Genomic DNA, 22,585 nt, shown 5'->3' with positions numbered 1-22,585 from the left:
GAACTCCACGTCCAACTCCTAGTGACCTCCACGCAAAGCGCCCTCTATCAACCACCATATTTCTAAATCGAGGCTCGCACAGCGATGCCTCAAAAGCGCAAGCGACCAGACCAAGATCCCTCTGAACAAGAATTGTTGCCTGCATCCGCACTCAAATCAACATCTTCTGACTCTCAATCAAAATCCAACAGCGCGCGTCGGGCGACGCGTCAAACCCCAGTAATTCCACCAACACCACCAACGCCAGTGACGCAACTACAACCTCAACCACGCACGGAAACGGCGGTACCGCCTCCTATAATACCTACACTATCATCAGCTTCTTCGAAACCGACAACCTCCCCAGAGCAGAAGCGGAGTCGTGCCTCCAACGGTCGTCCTCAACTACCTTCATCACAACCCACGGCGCAAAGTCAACACCCCCCTTCTGTGCTGCGATGGGCTCCGCTTGAACAGCCTGGTCCAGCAGTAAGGCCTCCCCCTCATCATCTCCATCCAACAACGATGGCAGCCATGCCCCCACCTCGGCCGATTGCTGCTGGTCGTCCACCATCAGACTTGGTTGCGCCTGAGATCACCTATCATGTGCCCCAGTCGCATACAAACTCATTCCAGCGGACCTCAGCTCTTGTCCGACCTCATGGCCCTACGGCACAACCACCACGTATACTCGAACGACCGCCGCCTCCGACAGTCACGCCAGTTCACCCTCCGAAGCCGCCTCCTGTCCCACCCTCTGTACGGCCGCCTCTTCGAGCTGATCGCAACATTGATAAAGTCGTGTTGGGTAATATGTGCTTCAGTACGTGGTATCCTAGCTACTATGGAAAAGAAGTGCTTGGGGAATCATCGGGCAATCTAGGCAAAATAGGCAGCAAGGACCTGGGGGCCAAAGATCAAGCTATAGGTGGTAAATCATCATCCCGGCGGGATCGCGAACATCACCCAGTAGTTGATCGCCTCTACGTGTGTCCTACCTGCTTCAAGTACTCCAAGGAGTTGGTTGCCTGGTGTCATCACGTCCATGTGTGTGAGAGGAAGGCTCAGATGCCTGGTCGGAAGGTATACACTCATCCACGGGGACGCAGAAAGATTCTTGTTCCCCATGACAATAAAACCTCTGGCCCCAAAAGACGGAAAGGAGAAGGAAACATTCGGTTGGTAGAGGAGATCGTCCAGGATGAAGGAGAATGGAGCATTTGGGAGGTTGATGGTGAAAAGGATGGGGTACGTTTATCCATCATGCCAAGGAGAGCCCCATCGCTAACTTTTGCTCGCAGCTCTTTTGCCAGAACCTGTCACTCTTCGCAAAGCTCTTCCTCGACAATAAATCCGTCTTTTTCGATGTCACAGGTTTCAACTACTTCCTACTTGTTTACACACCTCCGAGTCGATCTTCGCAGACTGCAACCGAGCCCGAGCCCGAGCCCCCTTCGCCTCGAATTACGGGATTCTTTTCGAAGGAAAAAATGTCATGGGATAATAACAACCTCGCTTGTATCCTCATATTCCCCCCATGGCAGCGAAAGGGTCTTGGTGCGTTGCTGATGGGGGCCTCATACGAGATATCTCGGCGGGAGGGTATTCTGGGTGGGCCGGAGAAGCCGATTTCTGATCTTGGTAAGAAGGGCTACAAACGTTACTGGGCAGGCGAAATCGCGAGATGGCTATTGACTATCAATATTGACTCAAAGACGCCCCAGAAAGAGGTCCTTGTGGATCTCAGCGACTGCAGTAAGGCAACCTGGATTCTTCCCGAAGATTGCCTCCAGGTGTTGCGAGATATGGGTGTTGTCGAAGAGGCCGGTTTGGGTCCAAGGAAGCCTGAGGAAAAGCCTGTCCGCGAAGCCGAGGCCGAAGAGAAGAAAGGCGAAGACACAACAAGGACATCGCCCACTGCTGACGGAGGCGCTAAAGAAGAGACCGTGCCAGTTGTCAAGATGGTGCCGCGGATACGGATAGACAAGCAGGCGGTCCGTCGATATGTGGCCGAGAATCGTATAAGCCTGGAGCGGATGTGTGATCCTGCTGGGTTTGTCGAGGGCTACGCGATCAAGGCACCCGAGGCAGTGGAAGAAGAGGTGGTCGAGGCGGAGGAGTGATGGAGTCCAGATGTTGTCATTGTACAATTTGCTGACATGTACCTATAGATTAGACGCTTCGGCGATAGTGATACCCGTGCTCGAATTAGATGAGCTTCCTCTCATCATCATTGGTCTCTTTCTTTTTAGATCTGGCAGGATCATCAGGGTCTTCTGTTCGCCTGGTTCTTGATCGAGAATCATAGCTTTATGCCAGAATCCAGGTGTGACTTACAAGGGACTCGGTCATGCAGTTGAGTTCCTACGACTATTGTGGTTTACATAATGTGTCGGGATGCATGTTGACCACCTACCTACCTGTCATGCCATTTAGCTCAGGTCGTGCCGAGGTCGAACGGGAAAAATGTTCTCGATGCGGTCGGAGGCATTCAATATGGAAAGGCGCTTCTGAATTGCATCAGGGAATTCAGAAATAGCACTGGTATCGTAATTGAGACTTCCGGCGCGTATTTGAATGGTATATCGAGGCCAATGGCTCTGAAATAGCCTTTGTTCTCATACCAAACTCTTGACACCCATCAAAGCCTGATTTAACGAGCTTTCCCAAAAGGGTAAAGAGCTTAGACAAGCTTGTGTAGTTTCGCACAGGGTCGAGGTTTTTCAAGCTCGTCCCGATTTTGCCCTTGCCCAACAGTGTGAGTACTGGCATTGGGACTGACATACCGAAGACTTTTCGTCCCTGGAAGTCAGCAATTTGTCCAGTGACTAGGTATGTATGTGCCTACCTATGGGTTAGGCAATCCCAATCTCTCAGGCCCGAGTTGCCCCAGACTCCCAAGTGTTGTCCGTTGCAGATTTGAGATTCAAGATGAGATGCAAAATATGGGGAGCACTCCTCTTCTCATAGACGTGGGTATAGAGACAAGGCTGGAGCTACCATTATACAGTGTCAGCCTTTATTTTCACACGCAATTAATAGATATTCTGTGGCTGCGGAAGTGGTTATGTCAACGCAACTTGACCTCTTCATACTCTTACGAACCTTATCTAATGGACAAATGGGCTCTGTTCTTTGTAGCAGAAGAGCATAAGCTATGCCATAGTATCCTCAAGACGATGTTGCTATAAGGCTAAATGTCGCTCGTAAGACCTGGTATATGAAAGGCAGTGTTTGACAAATTGAGTACTTAGTCAAAACGACATTACTCGTCATATCAACCTTTTCTGACTTTCTTCAGCCTCGCTGTCGTGCAATTAACTATTGCAGGAGGTTGAAGGTTGCAGCCACCCGTTGCGTCCATCATTTGATTCGCGCACTGTCCCAACTCATCGACGGCCAAACCTAAATTCGATCTGGGCTGTTTGATCGAACGGAAAAAAATTTTCCTTTCGCCCAACGATAACTAGTGCCTAGGTAGGTACTCCGTACGGAGTAGGTAGTAAAAGGCTAATAAGCTTTTCAGAACTACAGTACAGATCCAATGCTACCACTTTTGATGTCCTACAGTTGTTCATCAACACAGAGCATAGATCGAGAGCTCGTTGTCTATTCACTCGGGCTCCTTAACAAAAGTCAATTCCAACTCAATGTCTAATAAGCAAGAGACAGAATGTTCAGCGACCGCTTTCGCGAGATCAGCGAGAAGCCCAAGACTTAAGTCCTTGATATTGCAGTAACTTGAACTTGTGGGAGATACGGCCCATTCGTACTGTACATGTCTTTTTCAATAAAAGCTTTGATTCTCGTCCCCTCCCTCACAGGAATGACTTTACCTTCACCTTACGGTATCAAATGCTTCCTTCGAAGTGTCTATCACCATCCGCACACGTGGGAAACTCGTTCCTTGATTCGCCGATTAGGCTCTGCAAAAGCCACCGAGAGGAATCTCACCTCGTACTGTGTCATGTCACTGTACACATCCCTGTTGCAGCTAACAACCAATCAATATCATTTCTCGGCAGCATCCAATGTCCAGGTACTCTGATATCAATTCTGTTGTCATTCTGTTCTAGCCTTGGCTAGACAAGCGTCAGCACTGTAATGGTACCTCGTGTTATCAAGATAAAACTTCCCGACGACCTTGCATCGAGATGCTTTCCATAGTTGTATGATTTTTACCATTTCAACGGGATTTATATGATTGAATGTGATCTCAATTCCCTACTTGTTTTTAGGATACATCTCATTAAAGCTGCTGGCTGTATTGTCTCGGAGATCCGGTACGACCGTCGTTGTCCGTTGCCGCAAAATATCTTTTTAGTCTTAGCTGTAGGGTTCTCGTTGTTCCGGCTTTGTCCCTCCTCCGTACCGAAATTTCACTCAATGTTGCGCGTTCCATCGCTGGCCCAATCTGTTAGCTGGCGCTCATTGTAGCCCTTCAACCATGATTCATGGTCCACCGCCAAGTGTGTCCCTCCGGTTGTAAAAGCCTCAGGCCTGAATGTCTCTCAATTCCTCCAGAGCAATCACAGCTCAGTATTGTTGTATCTCACTCCACCCGATTCCCTCCGACGGCTAAGCAGCCCGTGCAGAGCTCAATCCCCTTGCCTAATTCGCACCCGTGATATCATCCCCATTCCCATCATTTTTCAGCGGTCCTGGACTGCTGAATAGCGGGCAAATATCTTGTTTGTGGGAGGTTTTCGTCTGTTCAAGTTCGTGCTCAAGTCATATTCTCACCCGTGTTCGCCGTAACAATCATCCCTCCCATATTCATCGTTGTTCCCTTCTTCCCAGCGTTGCCCCGGCTGACATCCTCACCCCCCTGACAATATCCACCCGTGTGGGCCCACCTATCCTCACTTTCTTCCCGGCTCCAGACGCTCTCTCTTCCCTTTTCCTTTTCCCACTACCGTCCTGTCTCGTGCTGAGCTCCGTATCTCTTTTCTTTAAACCTCCCATCAGCCTCTCCCTCTTTCAAACATCAACCATCTCCCCTCACACATCAATCACAATGGCCTCTTCTCGTGTCTTCGCCTCTCGCCTGGCCTCCCAGATGGCCGTCAAGGCCGCTCGCCCTGCTGTCCGAGCCCCCGTCGCTGCTGCCAGCAAGCGAACCATCTCTGGTAAGTTTCTGATGCGGCAAAAAAATTTCTTCGAGCTCAATTGAGCTGGTGTCGAACCCGACTCGATCGAACTTCGCCCATCACGATGAATGAACAATTCGCTCACAATCGATTCAAGGCGCCAGCCCCCTCCAGGCCATGAAGCGTCAGACTCTCCTCCAGGCTACCAGCCGCAACGCCTTCCAGGTCCAGCGCCGTGCCTACTCCTCCGAGATCGCCCAGGCTATGGTTGAGGTCTCCAAGAACTTGGGTATGGGTGCCGCCGCCATTGGTCTGACTGGTGCCGGTATTGGTATCGGTCTCGTCTTCGCCGCCCTCCTCAACGGTGTTGCCCGCAACCCTGCCCTCCGTGGCCAGCTCTTCTCTTATGCCATTCTGGGTTTCGCTTTCGTCGAGGCCATCGGTCTTTTCGATCTGATGGTTGCCCTCATGGCCAAGTTCGTAAGTCAACTTCCTATTCTCACACTTCTATTCCCTTGCAAGCATGAACTAACATGCTCCACTTTAGACCTAAGTTATTTCCCGGCCAATTGGGTAGACTCGTGCCGGATGATCGAGTCAACGAGACAGAGGAGGCTGCTGAGCATAGTGCATTGTGCCATGTCCTGAGAAATTTGACATGGGTGCGCTTGATGCCAGCTTGCACGATAGAGGGGAGGTTGTCTTGTAATAGACGGGATAGAGATCTGGGAGTGACATTGATCATAGGCACTTTCCTATGATTAGAGTTGGGGAAATTCTGCATAATTCCTCCCAGGGATCAATTTGTAAAATAAAAAGCCTCATTCATCCCGCTTCTTCCAATGCATATGGATATTTTCCTTGTTCCACCATCACGAAATAAACGGTTCATCTGATAATCGTGACTTCACATATCGATGGTCCCAATTGACGTCTCAATTAACTTTAAGTCGATGACATCGTCCCGAGTAGCTTTGTCCGCTGCATGAGAGCTGTAAACATGAGGCATTTGCTGAGCTCCCGTGGACCGGTGCCGGGGGCTGGCGGACTAGCCGGAGACAGTCTTGAAGACACTGTTCTTCCAGCTTAGCCGAGTTGACCCGGGCATGGTTGTATGGTCTGTAACACATAATAGGTCGCTCGGTGCTTGATGCCTGCCTTTCAAGGCACACAATTGCGATCGAAGTTTCTTCATGAGATGAAAAAAGTAGGATCCACACGGTGTAAATTCTACACTCGCTAGCGTCTGTTGCTAGCCGTAGCGCACAGCAAAGACCAATAGGGCGGGCATGAGCGAGTCGTTCGAGTGGGTTAAGAGGCAACTGAATGATCTGTGGGATTTGATAGTGGAGCTGCTGAGAGGGTATGTAAAGAAAGCAAATCCACCTGACGACAAAGCCCCGAGCTGGTCTGAAGTGATTGCTGGGAATACTGGTCGAGATGCCATGCTTTCGAGCTCCAGGACAGTCAACATACCACTTCCGAAGGGTTTATCGGGAAGGCTTGAACTGCAATTGAGTCGCATGATCTCAATGAGTATTGCTCAAAGTTCAATCATTGTAGTCTGACTGGTTGCACCATGGGGCACTGACAACAGCTTCGACGAAACGAATGAGGCTATAGCCGACAGGGTCCTATGCAAAATTCATCAATCAAACATCATCGAAGTTTCGAGGAAGGCTAGGGCGACATCTCGAACGGAATGATACCCCGAACTCGAATGGGCACCAATATGAGAAACAGACGGCATCTGGACGCGCGATGTGTTGCACAACCGAGTTGGTATCGACGGTTACTTGTGGGGCCATAAACAATTTCTGGCCCGGAAGGCCTGGGGGGCAGGCTGAACAGCAGACGATGCGAACGAAGACGTGCCAGGGAACTCCAGGGGCATTGGTGAGAATGGGTTCAAGTGAACAGATCGGGGACGCTCCAGTGTGGATCGGAGGATTGAGGTTTATGTCGAAAATGTATCGTCTTCAATGACTAAATGTGTGTTGTTTTGCCGTCGACACACACAGAGGGTTCATTTCTCTCCCGATTTGCCTGTACCGAAAAAGCAGGGAGGCTCGGAATTTGATGGGAGTATGGAAGAAGAGAACTTCATCACAAACCTGGATACAGAATCATAAGGCCCTGGTGAACTCTGGCAGTTGTACGCCTGTCTGTCTATTTGTCAGTATGCCGCGACGGGACCATTCATCTCCCAGGTCCTGCTTTGACTTGCTTTATAGATTATCGTATGCTTTGGTTCAGGCCCACTCCACTCCACCGTTCTCGAAAGATTGGTGTCGTTCTTGCTGGTGCAAGTTGCTCAGGGCTACAACGAAGCTCAATACGGGCACAACGACTTGGGAATCAACAACACCAACAAGAAAGAAATCAGAAGGAAGAAAGGGATGTGAATGCTGCATCTTGGGTTTCATCCCGTCTCTTTCCCCTCACTTGGAATCACATGACCTGTCGGTCTTGCCTGGCCACTTATCACTCTCTGTTGTGTCAAAGGCATAGGCCACATCATCGACGTGATTCGGAAACCATGGCTTGCCCAGAAGACGGCGGATGTAGACGGCGGCAATGGTGTGTGTGTGCGTGCGTGTGCGTGAGATATTTGCTGTCGGCGTTCTTCTCATCGTGCCTTATGTGAAATGGAACGCAACTGGGTTGGCGGAAGGAGCGGCAAGACGAGGGCAAAGATGCAGAAGGCAAAGAAGAAGGAGAGGAGGGGTTTCAAGACCTGATCCTGTTGTTATTGACAAAGCCAGGTTTTGAGTAATGCCACGGCGACAGAGTGAGATTATCCGAGTCACAAAATGAGGGGAAGTCAACGCCGTGGCTGCCGTGCAAGAGATGAAGGGGGCAATCAGCCGAATAGGGTCTCCTGCATTTGGCAGGAACAGCTTCTGGATGGCACCTTCCCGTTTCCTGCGATTGGCCATTACCACCCATCCACGCCGCGTTCCTTGGACGTTGGGGTGCCATCGACCACCATCCAAGCCGTCAGCAGAACCCAAATGGACGCGTAGTGGTTGTGATTTGTCAAAGCGCAAAGGGAAAGGACATTCTAGCCTACGGTTGCCATTTTAGATATTTTAGCTTGTGTAACTACGTATGTTATTATGAATAGCTCTAATTTGCTATTGCCCAGTGCAATGTTTTATATGACCTCGCACGCGACAATTCTGAATATTATTTGCATTAAAGTCAGGAGTCATTACGGCCAGAAGCCATTCAAAGCGGGGAAAGTGGAAAATCCGGGGTAATTAGTACGGGTAACATTTGCCTCCCTTCCGTGGTGGAGCTGCATTGCCGTATCACGTCCCCGAAGGCAGGCATTGGGTGTTGCAGGGTAAACACCTTGTCCCCATCATTCGATTTTTATGTCCAAGTGCTTCGATAGCCAACAATTCAGGTTTTTTCCCGTGCATACTACGTAGTACAGTCTCCAGTATTACCTATAATGCGAGACGGCTGCCTACTAGATAGCAGGAAAGTACCCTCGGAGGTTATGCCCTGTTCGATCCTCGGTGTACCCTCGACTGTGGCTCTTGACGCTAGTGTGGTTCGACAAACAATCAAAAGAAAACATTCTCTGCATTATAAACTTAGCTAGGGGTTTGTCAAAAGATAGTGACTGCTGGTCGAGAGAATGAGAAGATACCTCTTTAAAAAAAAAAAAAACAAGTACGCAGCTAGTATTACTATCATCCTCATGTAAAGGAATTATACATTTAATATATAAGCTGTACGGATACTAGAAGTATCTATCAGATAAACTTCAGCATATGCGTGCTCACCAACATAACCGTCGAAAATAGTTGGCTTTCTTAAAGATGCAGAATGGTACATATAGTTCTACAAAAGTCCAGCTTAGACAGAATAGCAATCCCAGAATGAAAATTATAAACGGTAGCGAATGAAGCCATAATGATTAAGCTACTGACTAAAAGCCGGGCCCCCTATGGCCAACCTATGCCGTAGTCTGCGACCCAAAACTCCTGTTTAGCCGTGGTCATCCGGCATCCGACACCTTGAGTTATTTTTTGAATGTTGCACTTCGCTCTCCTCTCACTGGGGGCGCTTTGCGTGCTCCCTTGATGTCCGTGTCCGCAGACTTCGAGTAGGGGTCGAAAACCTTCTTCTTGCCCTTTCCGTCTGCCTGTCCACTATTAGATTCCCTGTTTGAATGAAGCACCGATGCAGCCTTGCTATAGTCGAAAGGCACTGCGTCAAATTTCTTGGTCTTGTCGTCCTGCTTCTTCTGCTTCTTCTGAGCTTTGCGAACCTTCTTCGCTTCTTGCCGTAGGTGTCGCTCTTCTTCAGCCTTCTTCTCCTCTGCCTTGCGAAGCTTGCGGCGAGCACTCCTGGATACTTTTTGGGAGGGTTCATCTTCGACAGCGATGACTCCACCACCATCTTGCATCTCATCGTCACTATCATATTGTGATGAATCCGTGCCCTCTTCACTTGACTCGGATTCTTCAATCGCTTGCGACTTTCGCTTCTGACCCCTCCTCAACGTAAACTCTTCGTCAGCCTCTTCAACTTCAGCATTGCCAGCTGCGCTCTCCACATTATCAGTTTGCTCATGGACTTTGACTTCTTCGGCGGCTGTATCGTGTTGAACATCTCCTTTAACCGAGCCTTGTTGTATGAATCTCTGCCAAGGGAACGGAATAAGCTCCTCCGCAGTTTCGGTTGGTCGCGTTGAAGGATCCCATTTAGAGCTGATCGGCATATCGCCAAATAACTGCGACCGAGTCAGCCTACTGACCGTGATCTCTTCATCAAGGTCCGGTAACTTTGTAGTTTGCCTGGCTGCAATAGGCATTCCATTCTTTCTCACGCTATCCGGCGCCATCGAGGTGAAGAAATGAAGCAAGCTAGGTCCACCCTTTGCCTTGGTCTCTTTAATTTGCTCCCAGATCTCATTGAAACGTGGTCGTGCTAGAGAAGCATTCAGGGGTAACAAGCTGTGTAAGGCCTTTGCGTCCGGGGGGTTGATTCGGGCAATCTCTGTGATATCCCTGGTGCTGAGAACGTAGTTGGTACTCTCGTCCTCTTTCCTGGCGGTATTGTCTCTCCACCTCCACAAGGCTCTGAAGACAGCAAATTGTTCGCTATCGAATGCTAAGTGCGAGTTCTTGAAGATGTAACCATACCAGCCACGAGAGCCTTCACCAGTCTCTTCATCATAACCGGGATGTTCGTAGCGGGAAAGTGACTGTTCTTTTGATTTCTCCACTGCCCGGCCAATGTAGTCTTTATTGACATCACCTCTATCAGAGGCAGCAACAAGCTCGTTTCGTACCCGATCGTAGATGTAGAGCAGGTAGTGGGTGTCGGACCGAGCATAGTACATCATCTCCTCTGGTAGTGGGCGTATCCTCCAGTCAGCCAGTTGATACTGCTTGTCTGCATCAAAGTCGACGAACTTAGACAATAAATAGGCTAAGCTCTTGGCTGGATAGTGAAGTTGCTCGCACGCAAAGAAGGTATCGAAGAGACCATTCACATACAGTCCCAAATCTCGCTGAAGCCAAACCATGTCCATGTATGCACCATGGAAAACCTTTTGATGTGTTAGTTGTAATTTTGACTGCTCGGGCTTTGGAGACAAACCTTGACGATATTGGGATCGGTGAAAACTTGGTTCAGAACCTCAAGTTTATGGCGCCAGGGTTGTAGAGTATCGACGATCCAGTCCTTCTCTCGCGTGCTGATTTGCATGAGAGATACGAGTCCAACATAGGACCTAAAATCGTGGTGTTCCAGATCTATCGCAATCTCCTTGGCGCCCTTCAGTTCCTCCAGCATCTCCAGAATGCCCTCGTATGTGTCGACAAAAGTCGCCGCGGTTGTTTCGACCGGCTGGTACATGATGGGCTCGGATTCCTTGAAGACTCGTTTCGGATATGACATACGGACAATTTCGTGTTCATAAGGATGTTGGTATCTGTGAAGCGAACATTAGTATTTGACTATCATCAGTGGTCTGCAATCGCAAATGATTCATGAAGGGTTGTTTTGAATATGGCGGACATACTGTGGTGTGCCAGCCTCATTAGGAACGACCTTGAGGCTTTCCTCCAAAGATAACTTGGCATTTGGCTTCGACGTAAGCATCGGTTTCCATGGAGCAGGAGCAAAGTTATCAGGCTTTCGTTCGAAAAGGAGTTGAGGCTTGGTCATATTGGCGTTTCGGATAACCTTGTTCGTGGACTTGGGCTTCTTGGACTTGTCCGCCTTCGTTAATTAGCTGTATTACTCCAAACAAGGTATATTTAACATACAGGATCAGGTAAGGTTGGCTCCTTTCTCTTGACAAGCCCTGTGTATTCATCCAAGGCTGTGTCGGCCTTCTCGAGTGATGAATCGACAACGTCAACGACGCCCCTCCAGTTCATTTCGATGTCTTCTACATCTTCAAGCTTGGGCGCCTTGACACCACACGCCTTACCGGCAGTCAGAAGAAGTTGTGTGGAGAGTTCGAGGATCCGCGACGTTCGATCTTCGAGTAGTTGGCCCACGCTAGGATTGACTGTCCGTTGGAAACTTAGGTCTTCGGCGGCGATTCGGTTCACAGTCTTGATTGTGGAAATAAGTGACTTCTGGACACTCTCCTGGAGCGACTTGAAGTCTTGAGATTGCTCCATGTTTGCGACAGGAGATGCACGTTGCGCGTGCAGTTGGTAGCTATGCCTAATGTCGCGATGCTGTGTTGATTCCAAAAAAATTCCTAGATTTAGTTGCGCTTATCGATAAGATAATATTTCAGTCTTCTGCGCGTTACCTACCTTAGTACTAAACTATGGGGTAAAGTTAGTGTCTAGGTTAGTGCATGGTAGTTGCTCAAGTGAGAATGATGACAAGGGGTGAAAAGTTCAGAATGCACTTTTATAATGTATTTAGGAAGATGTAAAAAATGTCTGATCTATCCATATGTCTCTATACACTATATATCTGAGTGAAGTAGTTGCGGTTATGTCTAATATGCTCACCTCCGTTATGAGAAAGAATAAAGACATGACAAACTTCCACACCTCAAGTTATGGGATGTCGTCTTCGCTATGGACCTCAAATTTGGGGAGGTCAGGAAATCAAAACCCAACATTGATATACGTACTACATATTAGTGTTTTATAGTATAGGATAGTAGCTTTTTCGCAGACGAAGGAGTTCTTGAATGGGAGATTCCTTCTATTTATGTTCACTTAGATGTGCAAAACGTCTGAACTCAGCTTGAGGTGATTGATCCAAACATTGCCCACCCTCAGACTGAGACACATTATCATAGCATGCCTGTAAGCTATTAAGTATTATAGATTACAAAGTAGTCCTTATATTCGATTAGATAGCACGATGAAGAAATGTTTATCGAAAAGCTGCTACAGTTTCCAGACACCCATACTTGGACCGAAGATACCTAGATATGGGTGCAATGTAGTTGCGGCTCCCGGGCCGACGGCTATGCAAACCTCGCCGATTTGAGACGGGCAGATGGTTGCAACCCAGTGATAAGTTAGGGTGCAGGCTCCCATCAATTCTCTTACCTATTTTCGGGCTTTATCTTTGATGCTGACAGAGGTTCAGGACGTTCTGGTCCGGCCGATGAACCCCATCAAGGAAAAAACATGACCTTGTCCTTGTTATCAATTTGTTCATTGGCCTGTGTGTAATGGTAAAGCCCACTTCGTGAAATCCAGCGGCAGAAAATCTAGTACATACTTGGGCTTTGTAACCTATCTGATCCATGGAACCCGAACGAAGAGTGCCCTGAAAGCGTCACGTTTCCATCACTACAGCTGGCTGGGCTGGCCCCAGGGAGCAAGAAAACATCGGACCTTGGCATAGGATGTCAAAATAAACCCAGTAAACGATATTTTAAACCTATGCTAAGTTAACCTAAGTTTTTTTGTCATTTAGGATCAAGGTCCTGAGTTTCTTTCCTCCCCTACTAGGCTGGCTGTTAATAGAGTCACAGAATCAGGCTTGATATCACAGATGTGGAGACCCGCACGTTCTTGACCAGCTTTTGCCATTTACTGAATTCCTTAACAATATCGAGAACAAATACTGTCCGTAATGCCCGTATAGTGGCCGATGCGATCCCGTCTCCGGAAACACCTCCGGGCAGCCCTCCGGTTACAGACCTTTAGAAGCACCAATAGGCAGATGTATAGGAGTGGAGATCTTGTTCACACCCGGACCTCTCAATTTGTTGTTGGCATTCTTCTCGTTGTTGCTGTACACGAAAGCCAATGGCTCGTGGGTGATTGACAGGCGTAGGATGGTGTTGAGTGTCCAGTGGTGTTTTTCTTTGTCGATAGAGACCCGGCCCGTGTAAATGCCTCCTCCCTCCACTCCATTCCCATCTTGAGGTAAACGGCCCGGATCTCTATCTCAACGAATAGAGTACAACCGGGAGGCGGAAGCTATCGGCTTGCGGGATAATACCTACTGAGGGAAAAGAAAGCATGAGACATTACATATTGCAATGAAATCAGATCAGGCATGTGGTGACTGGAATAAAGAGGAGCACGAGAGAACAAGTTGTTGATCTCCCATGTTACTTCGAATGTGCTCGAATTTACACATGTTAAAGTGAATCGTAAGTTTGTTAGCGCACTTTCCAACTCATGAACTAAGGTTTTTATCAGAATCAGGCACAACCTGGAAGGTAAGGTAAATAATAAGTGTAACCTGGCCAGCCTGGGTAGTACTCAGTATGTAGACTGCTGGTTGCGGGCAGGTGTCAGATGCCCCTCACTTGCCATTTCTTATGCCCCTCAGCCCCATCCATGCTTCTGGCCAGTTTCTGCGATATTCTTCTGCTGTTTTATTAGAACCTGATCTCTCCCCTCTAACTTCTGTCAACTTCTCATTCGAAGCTTGGTCTTATTGATCTTCTTTAGATTAACTCCCTCTACTGCTCTCAACAGTTGCAGACACATCTGGCTCTTGATATCAACAGAAAGTCCTTGTTTCTTCAATTCTTTACCGTCTCCGCTTCCCACGTTCTTCTCCAATAAATCGACTGACCTTACGCGCAATAGCGTCATCGTTTCGCTATTCAACAGCCCAAAGCTTCTTACACTAACTCCACTACTGGGGATCTACGCCTCTCGGCTCTAAACCAGCTGCCAGGTCAATTACCTGCCCCTCCACAATCGACAATCGATCATCGGTCATCGACCACAAAGAACCGCGACGAGGCCGACTACACTCCGACCTTTTTTCCTTTCTCAAGTTATCTTCTTTCAACTATTCAACATCCCAAATCTCCCTGTTTGAGACTATTTCTTTCAATACCGTCATCATGCCCGGTGCTGTCGATGAGAATGGCCAAGCTGCCCCAGGCCGCCTGTTGCTGCTCTCCAATCGATTGCCCATCACAATTAAGCGATCGGAAGATGGTAGCTATTCGTTTTCCATGTCTTCTGGAGGTCTTGTCACGGGTCTCAGTGGTCTTAGCAAAACCACCAGTTTCCAGTGGTATGGTTGGCCAGGTCTCGAGGTACCTGACAACGAAGTCGAGGGTATGAAGCAACGACTGAAAGACGAGTACGGCGCGCACCCGGTTTTTATCGACGATGAACTTGCCGACAGACATTACAATGGGTTCTCTAGTAAGTAATACGATTTCGACACCGCAAGAACGTGCCTGACATGATGCTTGCAGACTCAATTCTTTGGCCTCTTTTCCATTACCACCCTGGCGAGATTACGTTCGACGAGTCCGCTTGGGCCGCATATCAAGAAGTCAACCGCCTCTTTGCCAAGACCGTTATCAAGGATGTGCAAGATGGTGACCTTATTTGGGTTCATGACTACCATCTGATGCTCCTCCCCCAAATGCTTCGTGAGGAGATCGGCGAATCGAAAAAGAATGTCAAGATTGGCTTCTTCCTCCATACACCATTCCCCAGCAGTGAAATTTACAGAATTCTACCTGTCAGAGAAGCACTCCTTACTGGACTTCTTGACTGCGACCTTATCGGTTTCCATACATACGACTACGCTCGTCACTTCCTTAGCAGTTGCTCCCGCATTCTCGAGTGTCCCACGACCCCCAACGGTGTCGATTGGAATGGCCGTTTTGTGACAGTTGGCGCCTTCCCTATTGGAATTGATCCCGATAACTTCGTTGAAGGGCTGAAGAAGCCAAAAGTACAAGAACGTATCGCTGCACTGAGCCGAAAGTTCGAGGGTGTCAAGCTCGTCGTTGGAGTCGATCGCTTGGATTACATCAAGGGTGTTCCTCAGAAATTACACGCTCTTGAGGTGTTCCTGACCGAACATCCGGAATGGATTGGCAAAATCGTCCTGGTTCAGGTTGCTGTGCCTTCGCGACAAGACGTTGAAGAGTATCAGAATCTCCGTGCTGTGGTCAACGAACTGGTCGGCCGTATCAACGGAAAGTTTGGTACCATTGAGTTCATGCCCATTCACTTCCTCCACCAATCCGTCACTTTCGACGAGCTTACTGCCCTGTATGCTGTATCTGACGTCTGTTTGGTCTCATCCACTCGAGACGGTATGAACTTGGTGTCCTACGAATACATTGCGACACAACAGAAGAACCACGGCGTCATGATTTTGAGCGAATTCACAGGTGCTGCTCAATCGCTCAATGGCAGTCTCATCGTCAATCCTTGGAACACAGAAGAACTTGCCAATGCTTTACATGACGCCGTTACCATGAGCCCCGAACAACGTGAAGCCAACTACAAGAAGCTCGAACGTTATGTCTTCAAGTACACAAGTGCTTGGTGGGGTGCTAGCTTTGTCTCTGAAATGACCCGTCTTAGTACTGAGGGTTCTCAGCCTAAGACCCTGCGCAACGTCTCTGGGGCTGTAATCGGACTGGAGCAGAAAGCCCAACAGGCTGTCGCTGATCTTGAGAAGAAGGCCGAGGAACTATTAACAATTGACGAGAAGAAGGAAGCCAATTCGCAGACAGAGCCTTCTCAATAAAAATGATCTCGTAGCAGGGAAGGACATTGCTGTGCAAGAACGAGTTCACGGTTTGGGCAAGCGGTCATGATTTAGGTCTCATTATAAACTGTTTTTCTTTTGCTATAATAAAAACTATCATGATGAAGTCATCGGCCTTGTTTATGAGTGTGTCGATTGCGTTTTAATGTTCATTCAGATATGAGTTCTTGCCATTGAATCATGTGTGCATATGTAAAAAGTCAATTGGACTCTTGCTATTTCTGCCCATGGTAACCTAAAAGATCAATGCCGAGGGCAAATGTAAGCTACCGCAGGCCCGAAGATGATAAAGTGCATTGATTGCGATGCAAACACATCAGCAGATGGTATCTAAACAAAAAGAGAGCAGACAGGTTACGAAACCCATGCTTTACAAATTCCAAAGTCCACCAAAACTCCGTCTCGGATCTCATCATGAAGTCGGAACACTTCAAAGTACTACCCTAATTTGCCGAATCAGCTGCAATTGCGCAAGTGACAATCTCTTCCACTCAATAAGGTGCATTGACAATGTCGTCCTTTCCAAGTTTGTATCGGCCACTGTCTCGAGTCCCGATGCGTCCAGAGCCTCGACGCGAATCACTCAATCGAACGTTACCAATGATGCTCTCGCGGGTGGGTTTCCTTAGGCTTTGTTTTGCAACCATGTTTACTTCGTTGGGCAAAGCAACAATGACGTTCTTGTCCGAGCCGTATTTGAAGTCGTCCGCTTTGACCTCCTCTTCATAACGCTTAATCTTGTAAGCTGCCTTCATACCCCGAAGGATTCGCTTTAGGTTCCATTCGATGATGTAGGGACCAGTTGCAGTGATGATACTTGTCTCCTCTGCGCCTTCTCCAGTATTGAATTTGGCAGGAGTAAAATCAACGGGTTTCCCAGTCTCGTGGTAGAACTGGGCGACATGCTCAGGGGTAAGGGCGAGTCGTCGAGGATGCGGCTTGTCATTGGCAGCGAAAGCCTTCTCGAAACCAAGCTTACCCTCGTTCTTTCCAGACTTCTGTTGGGCGTCAACAAGCAGGATGTAGTTCTTGGTTGTTCCCAAGATCCACCGGCCATCGGCAGAAACGTCAATACCAGTGATGGGGTCACCAAGAGCAGGAAGCTGTGTCTTGGCTCGAATGCCGAGCCGGTCAAAGAGACGAATGTCACCCTTATTACTTGCAACAGCGATGTAGCCCTTTTCAGTAGTTGCGAGAGCAGAGAAGTCGTTCTTCGAGGCATATTGCTTCATATCGGCATCAACAAGCTTGTTACCGGATAGACGGGGATCAACTCGGTAAAGAGCATTGTTTGAGACGCCCAAGAAGGTCTGTTCAGAGGTCATCTGCGCAAACTTGTTCTCGGGGGCAAATGTGACAACGGGGATGTCATCATGAACGTTCCACTCATCCACAACCTTTCCATACTCAAGGTCCATACGGTAGAGCTTGTTGGGGTCAATCTCATTCTGTAAGATGAGATCTCGATCCTCGCTGTGCAGCATGACTTTCTTCGGGTTCATGAGTTTGCCTGAAGGAGTTGTGACTTTGGAAATATTCGTGGAGAATTCGAGGTGATTGTTGGGTGTATGTTTGAATACACCAATCTTGGAGCCGCGAACGACGAATGAGCGGTCATGCTTGTAACCAACAGCCAGTTGCGAGTTGACCTCACCATCAGCGTTCTTGGGGAAGCTACTATCGTTCTCCTCATCTGTGTCGTACTCCTCCTCTTGCGCGCGATCATCCTCTAGCTCTTCTTCTTCCTCCTCCTCCTCCTCCTCCTCCTCCTCTTCCTCAGTGGAAGGCGCATCTTCCATCGTCAGATCGCCAAATGCGTCAAGAACATATTCGCGTTCTTTGTCTTGCATCTTTGTCCACTTGGTCTCGTTCAGCTTCTCCCAAATGGCTTGCATAATCGCTTCTTGAAACTTTTCCAAGGTGGGCTGATCCTTAAATCTGAGAAGCCATGATCGCGCAGTTCCATCACTACTGAAATGATTGAAGACGAAAGAGAGATATTCAAAATCAAAGACAGGGTTGAAGTCAGCGACGACAGGAGTACCCAGATACGCCTTATCGTTCGCCTCGATCTGGAGCCAGTATTCCCATTTCCCAATTTCTGAGACTTGAGCAATTATGGAATCATCAACGAGAGCGAAATGACCGGGCTGAGGGTCAAAAACATGGAGTTCAGCCACAACAGCGGCATATATATCCAGAGGCTCGGGAGGGTTGCTAGCGTCCGGACCAGTCAAGACTGGGGCTTCGATTTCCTGTTCGGGCACGAAGGCAGGCTCACGCTTAGCAGCGGAATTTGCTTGGGTCTTAGATAACATATCGTCGACAGATTCGATAGATCGAGCCAACGTTGGGCTATGCAGGGGACTAGCAGGCGGTATCGGGTCCTCTTCTTTGAATTCGAACTGCTGAAGGTCGGAGGCTGTTGCTGTGGAGTGCGACTTGCGATACTTGCGCTCGTATTGGCACTGCTGAGCAACTTGCACAAACTGCTGCACCTGAGATGTTGTAACAGAAGGGTCGCAAACGAACTGGAAGAGGTCACCAGTATCACCGCTTAAATCCTTCCAAGCAAGAACTTTGTCACCACTCTCGCGAATCTCAGAACGGAAAAATAGAGCCTCGTCGAGTAGGAAGGTCTTCTCGTCTTTCTCAGATGCGAGGGCGTCGATTTCGGCGTCTTCACCCTCTTCTTCGGCAAGAAGCTCTGCCTCACCTTCTTCAAAGACGCGTTGAACAACAAGTTGATACTGGAACTCCTGATTTGTGCGTCGGATGCGGATAGCGGAGTCTCGAAAAATGAGTTCGGAATAGCCCTTGGGAGATAAAGGTCGAACAAGGTAGAGCTGTCCCTGTGGAAGCTCGATCAGTGCCTCCTGCGTGCTTGAACCGAATATCAGTTTGCCGACTTGAGAACGATAGTGTTAGTAGACTTGCACGAGTGTGAAAGCGGCGCGTCAGAAAGGGGAAGATGCAGAAGTGGCGGGAGAGATAAGGCACAAAGAAGCGAGGCTGTTCCTCTTTATGCTCAAGATGTAGATGTTGGTTGTAAGGTGGGAGCAGGGATGATGCGGGGCAGTAACTTACTTCCTCGTAAGGCGAACATGCTGACCTTGGCTTTCAATAGAGGAAAGAATCGGGCAAAGAGAGAAAGAAAGTGTGTGATGCGACACTTGCACGGTTGGTGTTATTGTTGTAGGCGCTGAATCAGGGAGTCGTGGGGAGTATTTCTCTAAGGTTAGGTAGGATGGAAGATTAGAAAAGGAGGAAGGTGAAAGTTGGCGATGCTGTCGGTGCACGACAAACAAATAAAAAAGCTGTGACGTGACAAGACACCAGAGCAGGAGCAGGCATAATCAGGCCAAGAACCTTCCCATTCACTCACAAAGGCACCTTAGGTATTTCCTTAGGCAAGTCCCCCGTTGTCTAGCTTGTGACAGCGAAAAGGAAATAGAAAAAGGCGGCCGGGATTGACTGGACCAACAGCCTAGGCAGGATCAAGCTTGAGCGTGCAAGGAGGACGAGTGCGTCATAACATGGAGGAAGTACCTAATGTATGTGAAAAAGGCCGTGACTGCCTCCCGCCTTTTCTTTGTGTACTGTACTTTGAAGAAACCTGGGTTGGAGGGGTGAAGAAGGAGGGGTCATTGGATGTTTGCCACAACTGACGTGCGCCACTGAGGCTAGTGGACCAGGGTATCTGGAAATATTACAGCCTACTACCTCACAAGGAGGATTAGGAGGAGATTGGCTTGGGGGAAGAGAAAGCTTTAGAATTCCATTCTGAGCTAAAAAGAAAAAGACCCTAGGGATGCTCAGTATGACTTTAGGGGGCCTTGGGATTAGCTATCTCTGACATCGTGTTTTGTTATTAAGAATATCAAGATGCTTTATCAAGTTACTTCATGTAAATGACCACATAAACACAGATACTTGAACTGCGATTCACGGCAATGTTGATTAGGTAGCCACGCTAACTGCTAGTAATACTAGTGACACATATCTTGATTTAATATCGCCAAACGCATAACAATAGTTTAATGGAATTTCCCTCATGTGCCTTCCAGCCATTGTCCTCGGACGGTGAATTCATTCTGGCACGTAGATCTCCAACGATGATAAGGCGAATATATATATCCTAGCTTTGATCAAAGTTCACTTCCAGCCTGAGCACGAATGCCTCCCTCCTCTTCGTCATCGGCTTCATATCCCTCCCATTCAGTAGGTGGTTCCGGGCGAGAAATACCAGCAAATTTATCTACAGCCAACCGGGCCACATTCTTACCCATCAAAGCACTGGTTTCCATACATGACACGAAGCTCTCAATACCAGACGTGTAGTATACGCCCTCACCGATAACAGGGTCCTCAAATGTGACACGAGGGAGCTCAATGGGGTAAGAGTTGAACCAGTGAGAATGATACCAAGAGATGGGACTGGATGTATTTGTATCATCCTGTAACTTTCCAGAAATCACAGAATCTGGGATATCGGTGCCCAAAAGACGCGTAAGGAAATCAGCAGTGATGGGTGTGGGCGAGAAAATCTTATAGACACGCTCCTTCTGATATGTCTTAGGGTTGACGAGATATTTCAATGTGCTGACAGAGTAGAAGCCAGTACGACCGACCCCCTCAGCCCCTTTTCTTGGCTCTTCGTCTTCACCAAGAGTAGTGTAGACAGTAGCGGGCGATTTGCTTCCGGCCTTCAAGCCAAAGAATTCGGGACTAAGCTCCAATGGTGATGCAAAGAGTGTAACGTGCAGTTTGGTATAGGGAATCTCATCGATTTTGCGATCGAGAACACCCTCTCCAGCTTTTATGTTACTGAACTGCCAGGGGCTGGCGATGATGACGTTATCAAACTCGACATCATATTCTTTCGAAGTGTCGTCCTTTGAGCTGGCATCTTTCGTTGTGATGACATACCCTGGCGAAGATGACCGTGTTTTCTTTTGGGCTTTTTCGATTGAAGTCACGGTCGTGTTGCGTGAGATAGAAGCTCCGCTCTCTATCACCATATGCTCAAAGATACGCCAGTTGCCGCTGTCCACAGACATCGCGTTGTCGGTTGCCAGCGAAACCTATCGTAGTTAGGCAAGAAGCGTGCAAGGGGTCATATTTTCCACTCACTAGAGTCTCGAGACCGTGAATATGAGCCAGGTTTGAAGCGTAGTTGACCCGTGTCCCAACCTGTAAGATCTCACGGGCGAAACGGGGATCAATTTCCTGTCCAGTTAGCCATCACGTGTTTACAATTGAACAGTTTGAACTTACGTTTCGCTTTAACATCTGCTCTCCTGTTATACTTGTAATGTCTTTCCATCCCAACTGTTCGGCTCTCCGAGTGAGCGACTTGAAAGGAAAGTAAGGGGCTTCGTATAACTTAAGGAAATGTTTGACCATAGCATCCACGATTTGTTTAGACCTGTAGGGTGCGAGCCCATATCTCCAGAACATCTTGGCCAGATCCCACCATGCCCAAGACCCCTCGGTCGTCTGAAAGACGAACTCATAGCCATCCCATATAACAGTCATATCATCCTTCTCGAGACGGTGGGGCTCGCTCACTGGGAGATGGTAGCGTTCACTGGCGTTGGCAAGAATATGATTGGCGCCAACAAAGATAGACGCGCCGAGCTCGATGGGCACAGAAGGGTCATCATACGCAGGGACTGTCAATGTACGCCCTCCGATGCGATCCGTCTTTTCAAAGATGGTGATATTAATAGCAATATCCTCTTCTATAGCATATTGCCACAAATGGAAGGCTGCTGACGACCCAGCTGCTCCGGCCCCTACACTCCAAGTTAGTACATGGCAATCCTGATATAGGGATTGACCAGCAATATCGTGAGGGAATGCATCTGTAGCACTTGGGGTTCGTGTTTGAATCATGTCTCTAAAATACGGAAATCAAGTACGGACCAATGATGGCAACGTTGTGAACATCTTCTGCTCTACACAGGACACTTGCGAAGGCGCCAAGCAGAGCCAAAGGTAACGTGTTGGTTAAATACATTATGTTTCACGACAATGAGATGAAGGTGTAGAATCCAGGTCGCCTCGTGCATTCCGATGGGAGAAATCGAATGATGACCCGAGTGAGACGTGAGCGTCCATTCACGTGACGCAGAACTCGTTGGCTCCAGGCAAGGACAGAAACAATGTGTCCAGACAACTCTAAATCCACGTGGAAATAAGCAGTATGATGTGTAGTCCCCTATGCAAAGGAAAAAGGACTGGTGTTGATTAAGTTGGCAGCTCAAACAATCATCTGGTTTCAAAGTCTGATTTTAGTAGATCATAGATGGATCGTTCATAAGCCAAGGCGCGCTGTGAGTCCCAGCGCGCAGCTGAAAACAATCAGGGTTCATAACAGGTAGTGTGCAACGGCGACGAAGACAGCAGAATTGTGTTTCAACAATAAATTTGGTATCTCAATGTGACACTAAGTTGCCTAGTGATTCATCTTGTGAAATTCAGAAAACAATTCATACCCAGGCCCACGCCGTTTT

General features: G+C 48.3%; 6 protein-coding genes across 6 annotated transcripts; 3 read left to right on the top strand and 3 right to left on the bottom strand.

Moving 5' to 3' along the window:
- Positions 1-84: 84 nt before the first annotated feature.
- On the top strand, positions 85-2,102 carry FMAN_05678 (uncharacterized protein; the record flags this gene model as incomplete). Its single annotated transcript, XM_041827637.1, has 2 exons — positions 85-1,227; positions 1,281-2,102. The coding sequence occupies 2 exons, from the start codon at positions 85-87 to the stop codon at positions 2,100-2,102; spliced, it is 1,965 nt and encodes a 654-aa protein (XP_041678580.1).
- A 2,894-nt stretch (positions 2,103-4,996) lies between these two features.
- FMAN_05679 (putative H+-transporting two-sector ATPase lipid-binding protein precursor) lies at positions 4,997-5,622 on the top strand (the record flags this gene model as incomplete). Its single annotated transcript, XM_041827636.1, has 3 exons — positions 4,997-5,108; positions 5,227-5,549; positions 5,617-5,622. 3 exons carry the CDS (start codon positions 4,997-4,999, stop codon positions 5,620-5,622), a joined length of 441 nt encoding a protein of 146 aa, XP_041678579.1.
- A 3,483-nt stretch (positions 5,623-9,105) lies between these two features.
- FMAN_05680 (related to nucleolar 100K polymyositis-scleroderma protein) lies at positions 9,106-11,725 on the bottom strand (the record flags this gene model as incomplete). The annotated part of the gene is made up of 4 exons (XM_041827635.1): positions 9,106-10,641; positions 10,692-11,025; positions 11,116-11,315; positions 11,363-11,725. The coding sequence occupies 4 exons, from the start codon at positions 11,723-11,725 to the stop codon at positions 9,106-9,108; spliced, it is 2,433 nt and encodes an 810-aa protein (XP_041678578.1).
- Positions 11,726-14,388: 2,663 nt separating this feature from the next.
- On the top strand, positions 14,389-16,046 carry FMAN_05681 (putative TPS1-alpha,alpha-trehalose-phosphate synthase, 56 KD subunit; the record flags this gene model as incomplete). Its single annotated transcript, XM_041827634.1, has 2 exons — positions 14,389-14,698; positions 14,752-16,046. 2 exons carry the CDS (start codon positions 14,389-14,391, stop codon positions 16,044-16,046), a joined length of 1,605 nt encoding a protein of 534 aa, XP_041678577.1.
- A 512-nt stretch (positions 16,047-16,558) lies between these two features.
- Positions 16,559-19,173, bottom strand: FMAN_05682 (uncharacterized protein; the record flags this gene model as incomplete). The annotated part of the gene is made up of 2 exons (XM_041827633.1): positions 16,559-18,975; positions 19,155-19,173. The coding sequence occupies 2 exons, from the start codon at positions 19,171-19,173 to the stop codon at positions 16,559-16,561; spliced, it is 2,436 nt and encodes an 811-aa protein (XP_041678576.1).
- Positions 19,174-20,215: 1,042 nt separating this feature from the next.
- On the bottom strand, positions 20,216-22,089 carry FMAN_05683 (uncharacterized protein; the record flags this gene model as incomplete). Its single annotated transcript, XM_041827632.1, has 4 exons — positions 20,216-21,151; positions 21,201-21,296; positions 21,345-21,865; positions 21,996-22,089. 4 exons carry the CDS (start codon positions 22,087-22,089, stop codon positions 20,216-20,218), a joined length of 1,647 nt encoding a protein of 548 aa, XP_041678575.1.
- Positions 22,090-22,585: the final 496 nt, after the last annotated feature.

Source organism: Fusarium mangiferae (genome assembly GCF_900044065.1).
Source record: "Fusarium mangiferae strain MRC7560 genome assembly, contig: FMAN_scaffold002, whole genome shotgun sequence".
NCBI lineage: Eukaryota > Fungi > Ascomycota > Sordariomycetes > Hypocreales > Nectriaceae > Fusarium > Fusarium mangiferae.
The sequence above is the reverse complement of the archived record's forward strand: the minus strand, read 5'-3'. Positions and strand labels throughout refer to the sequence as shown.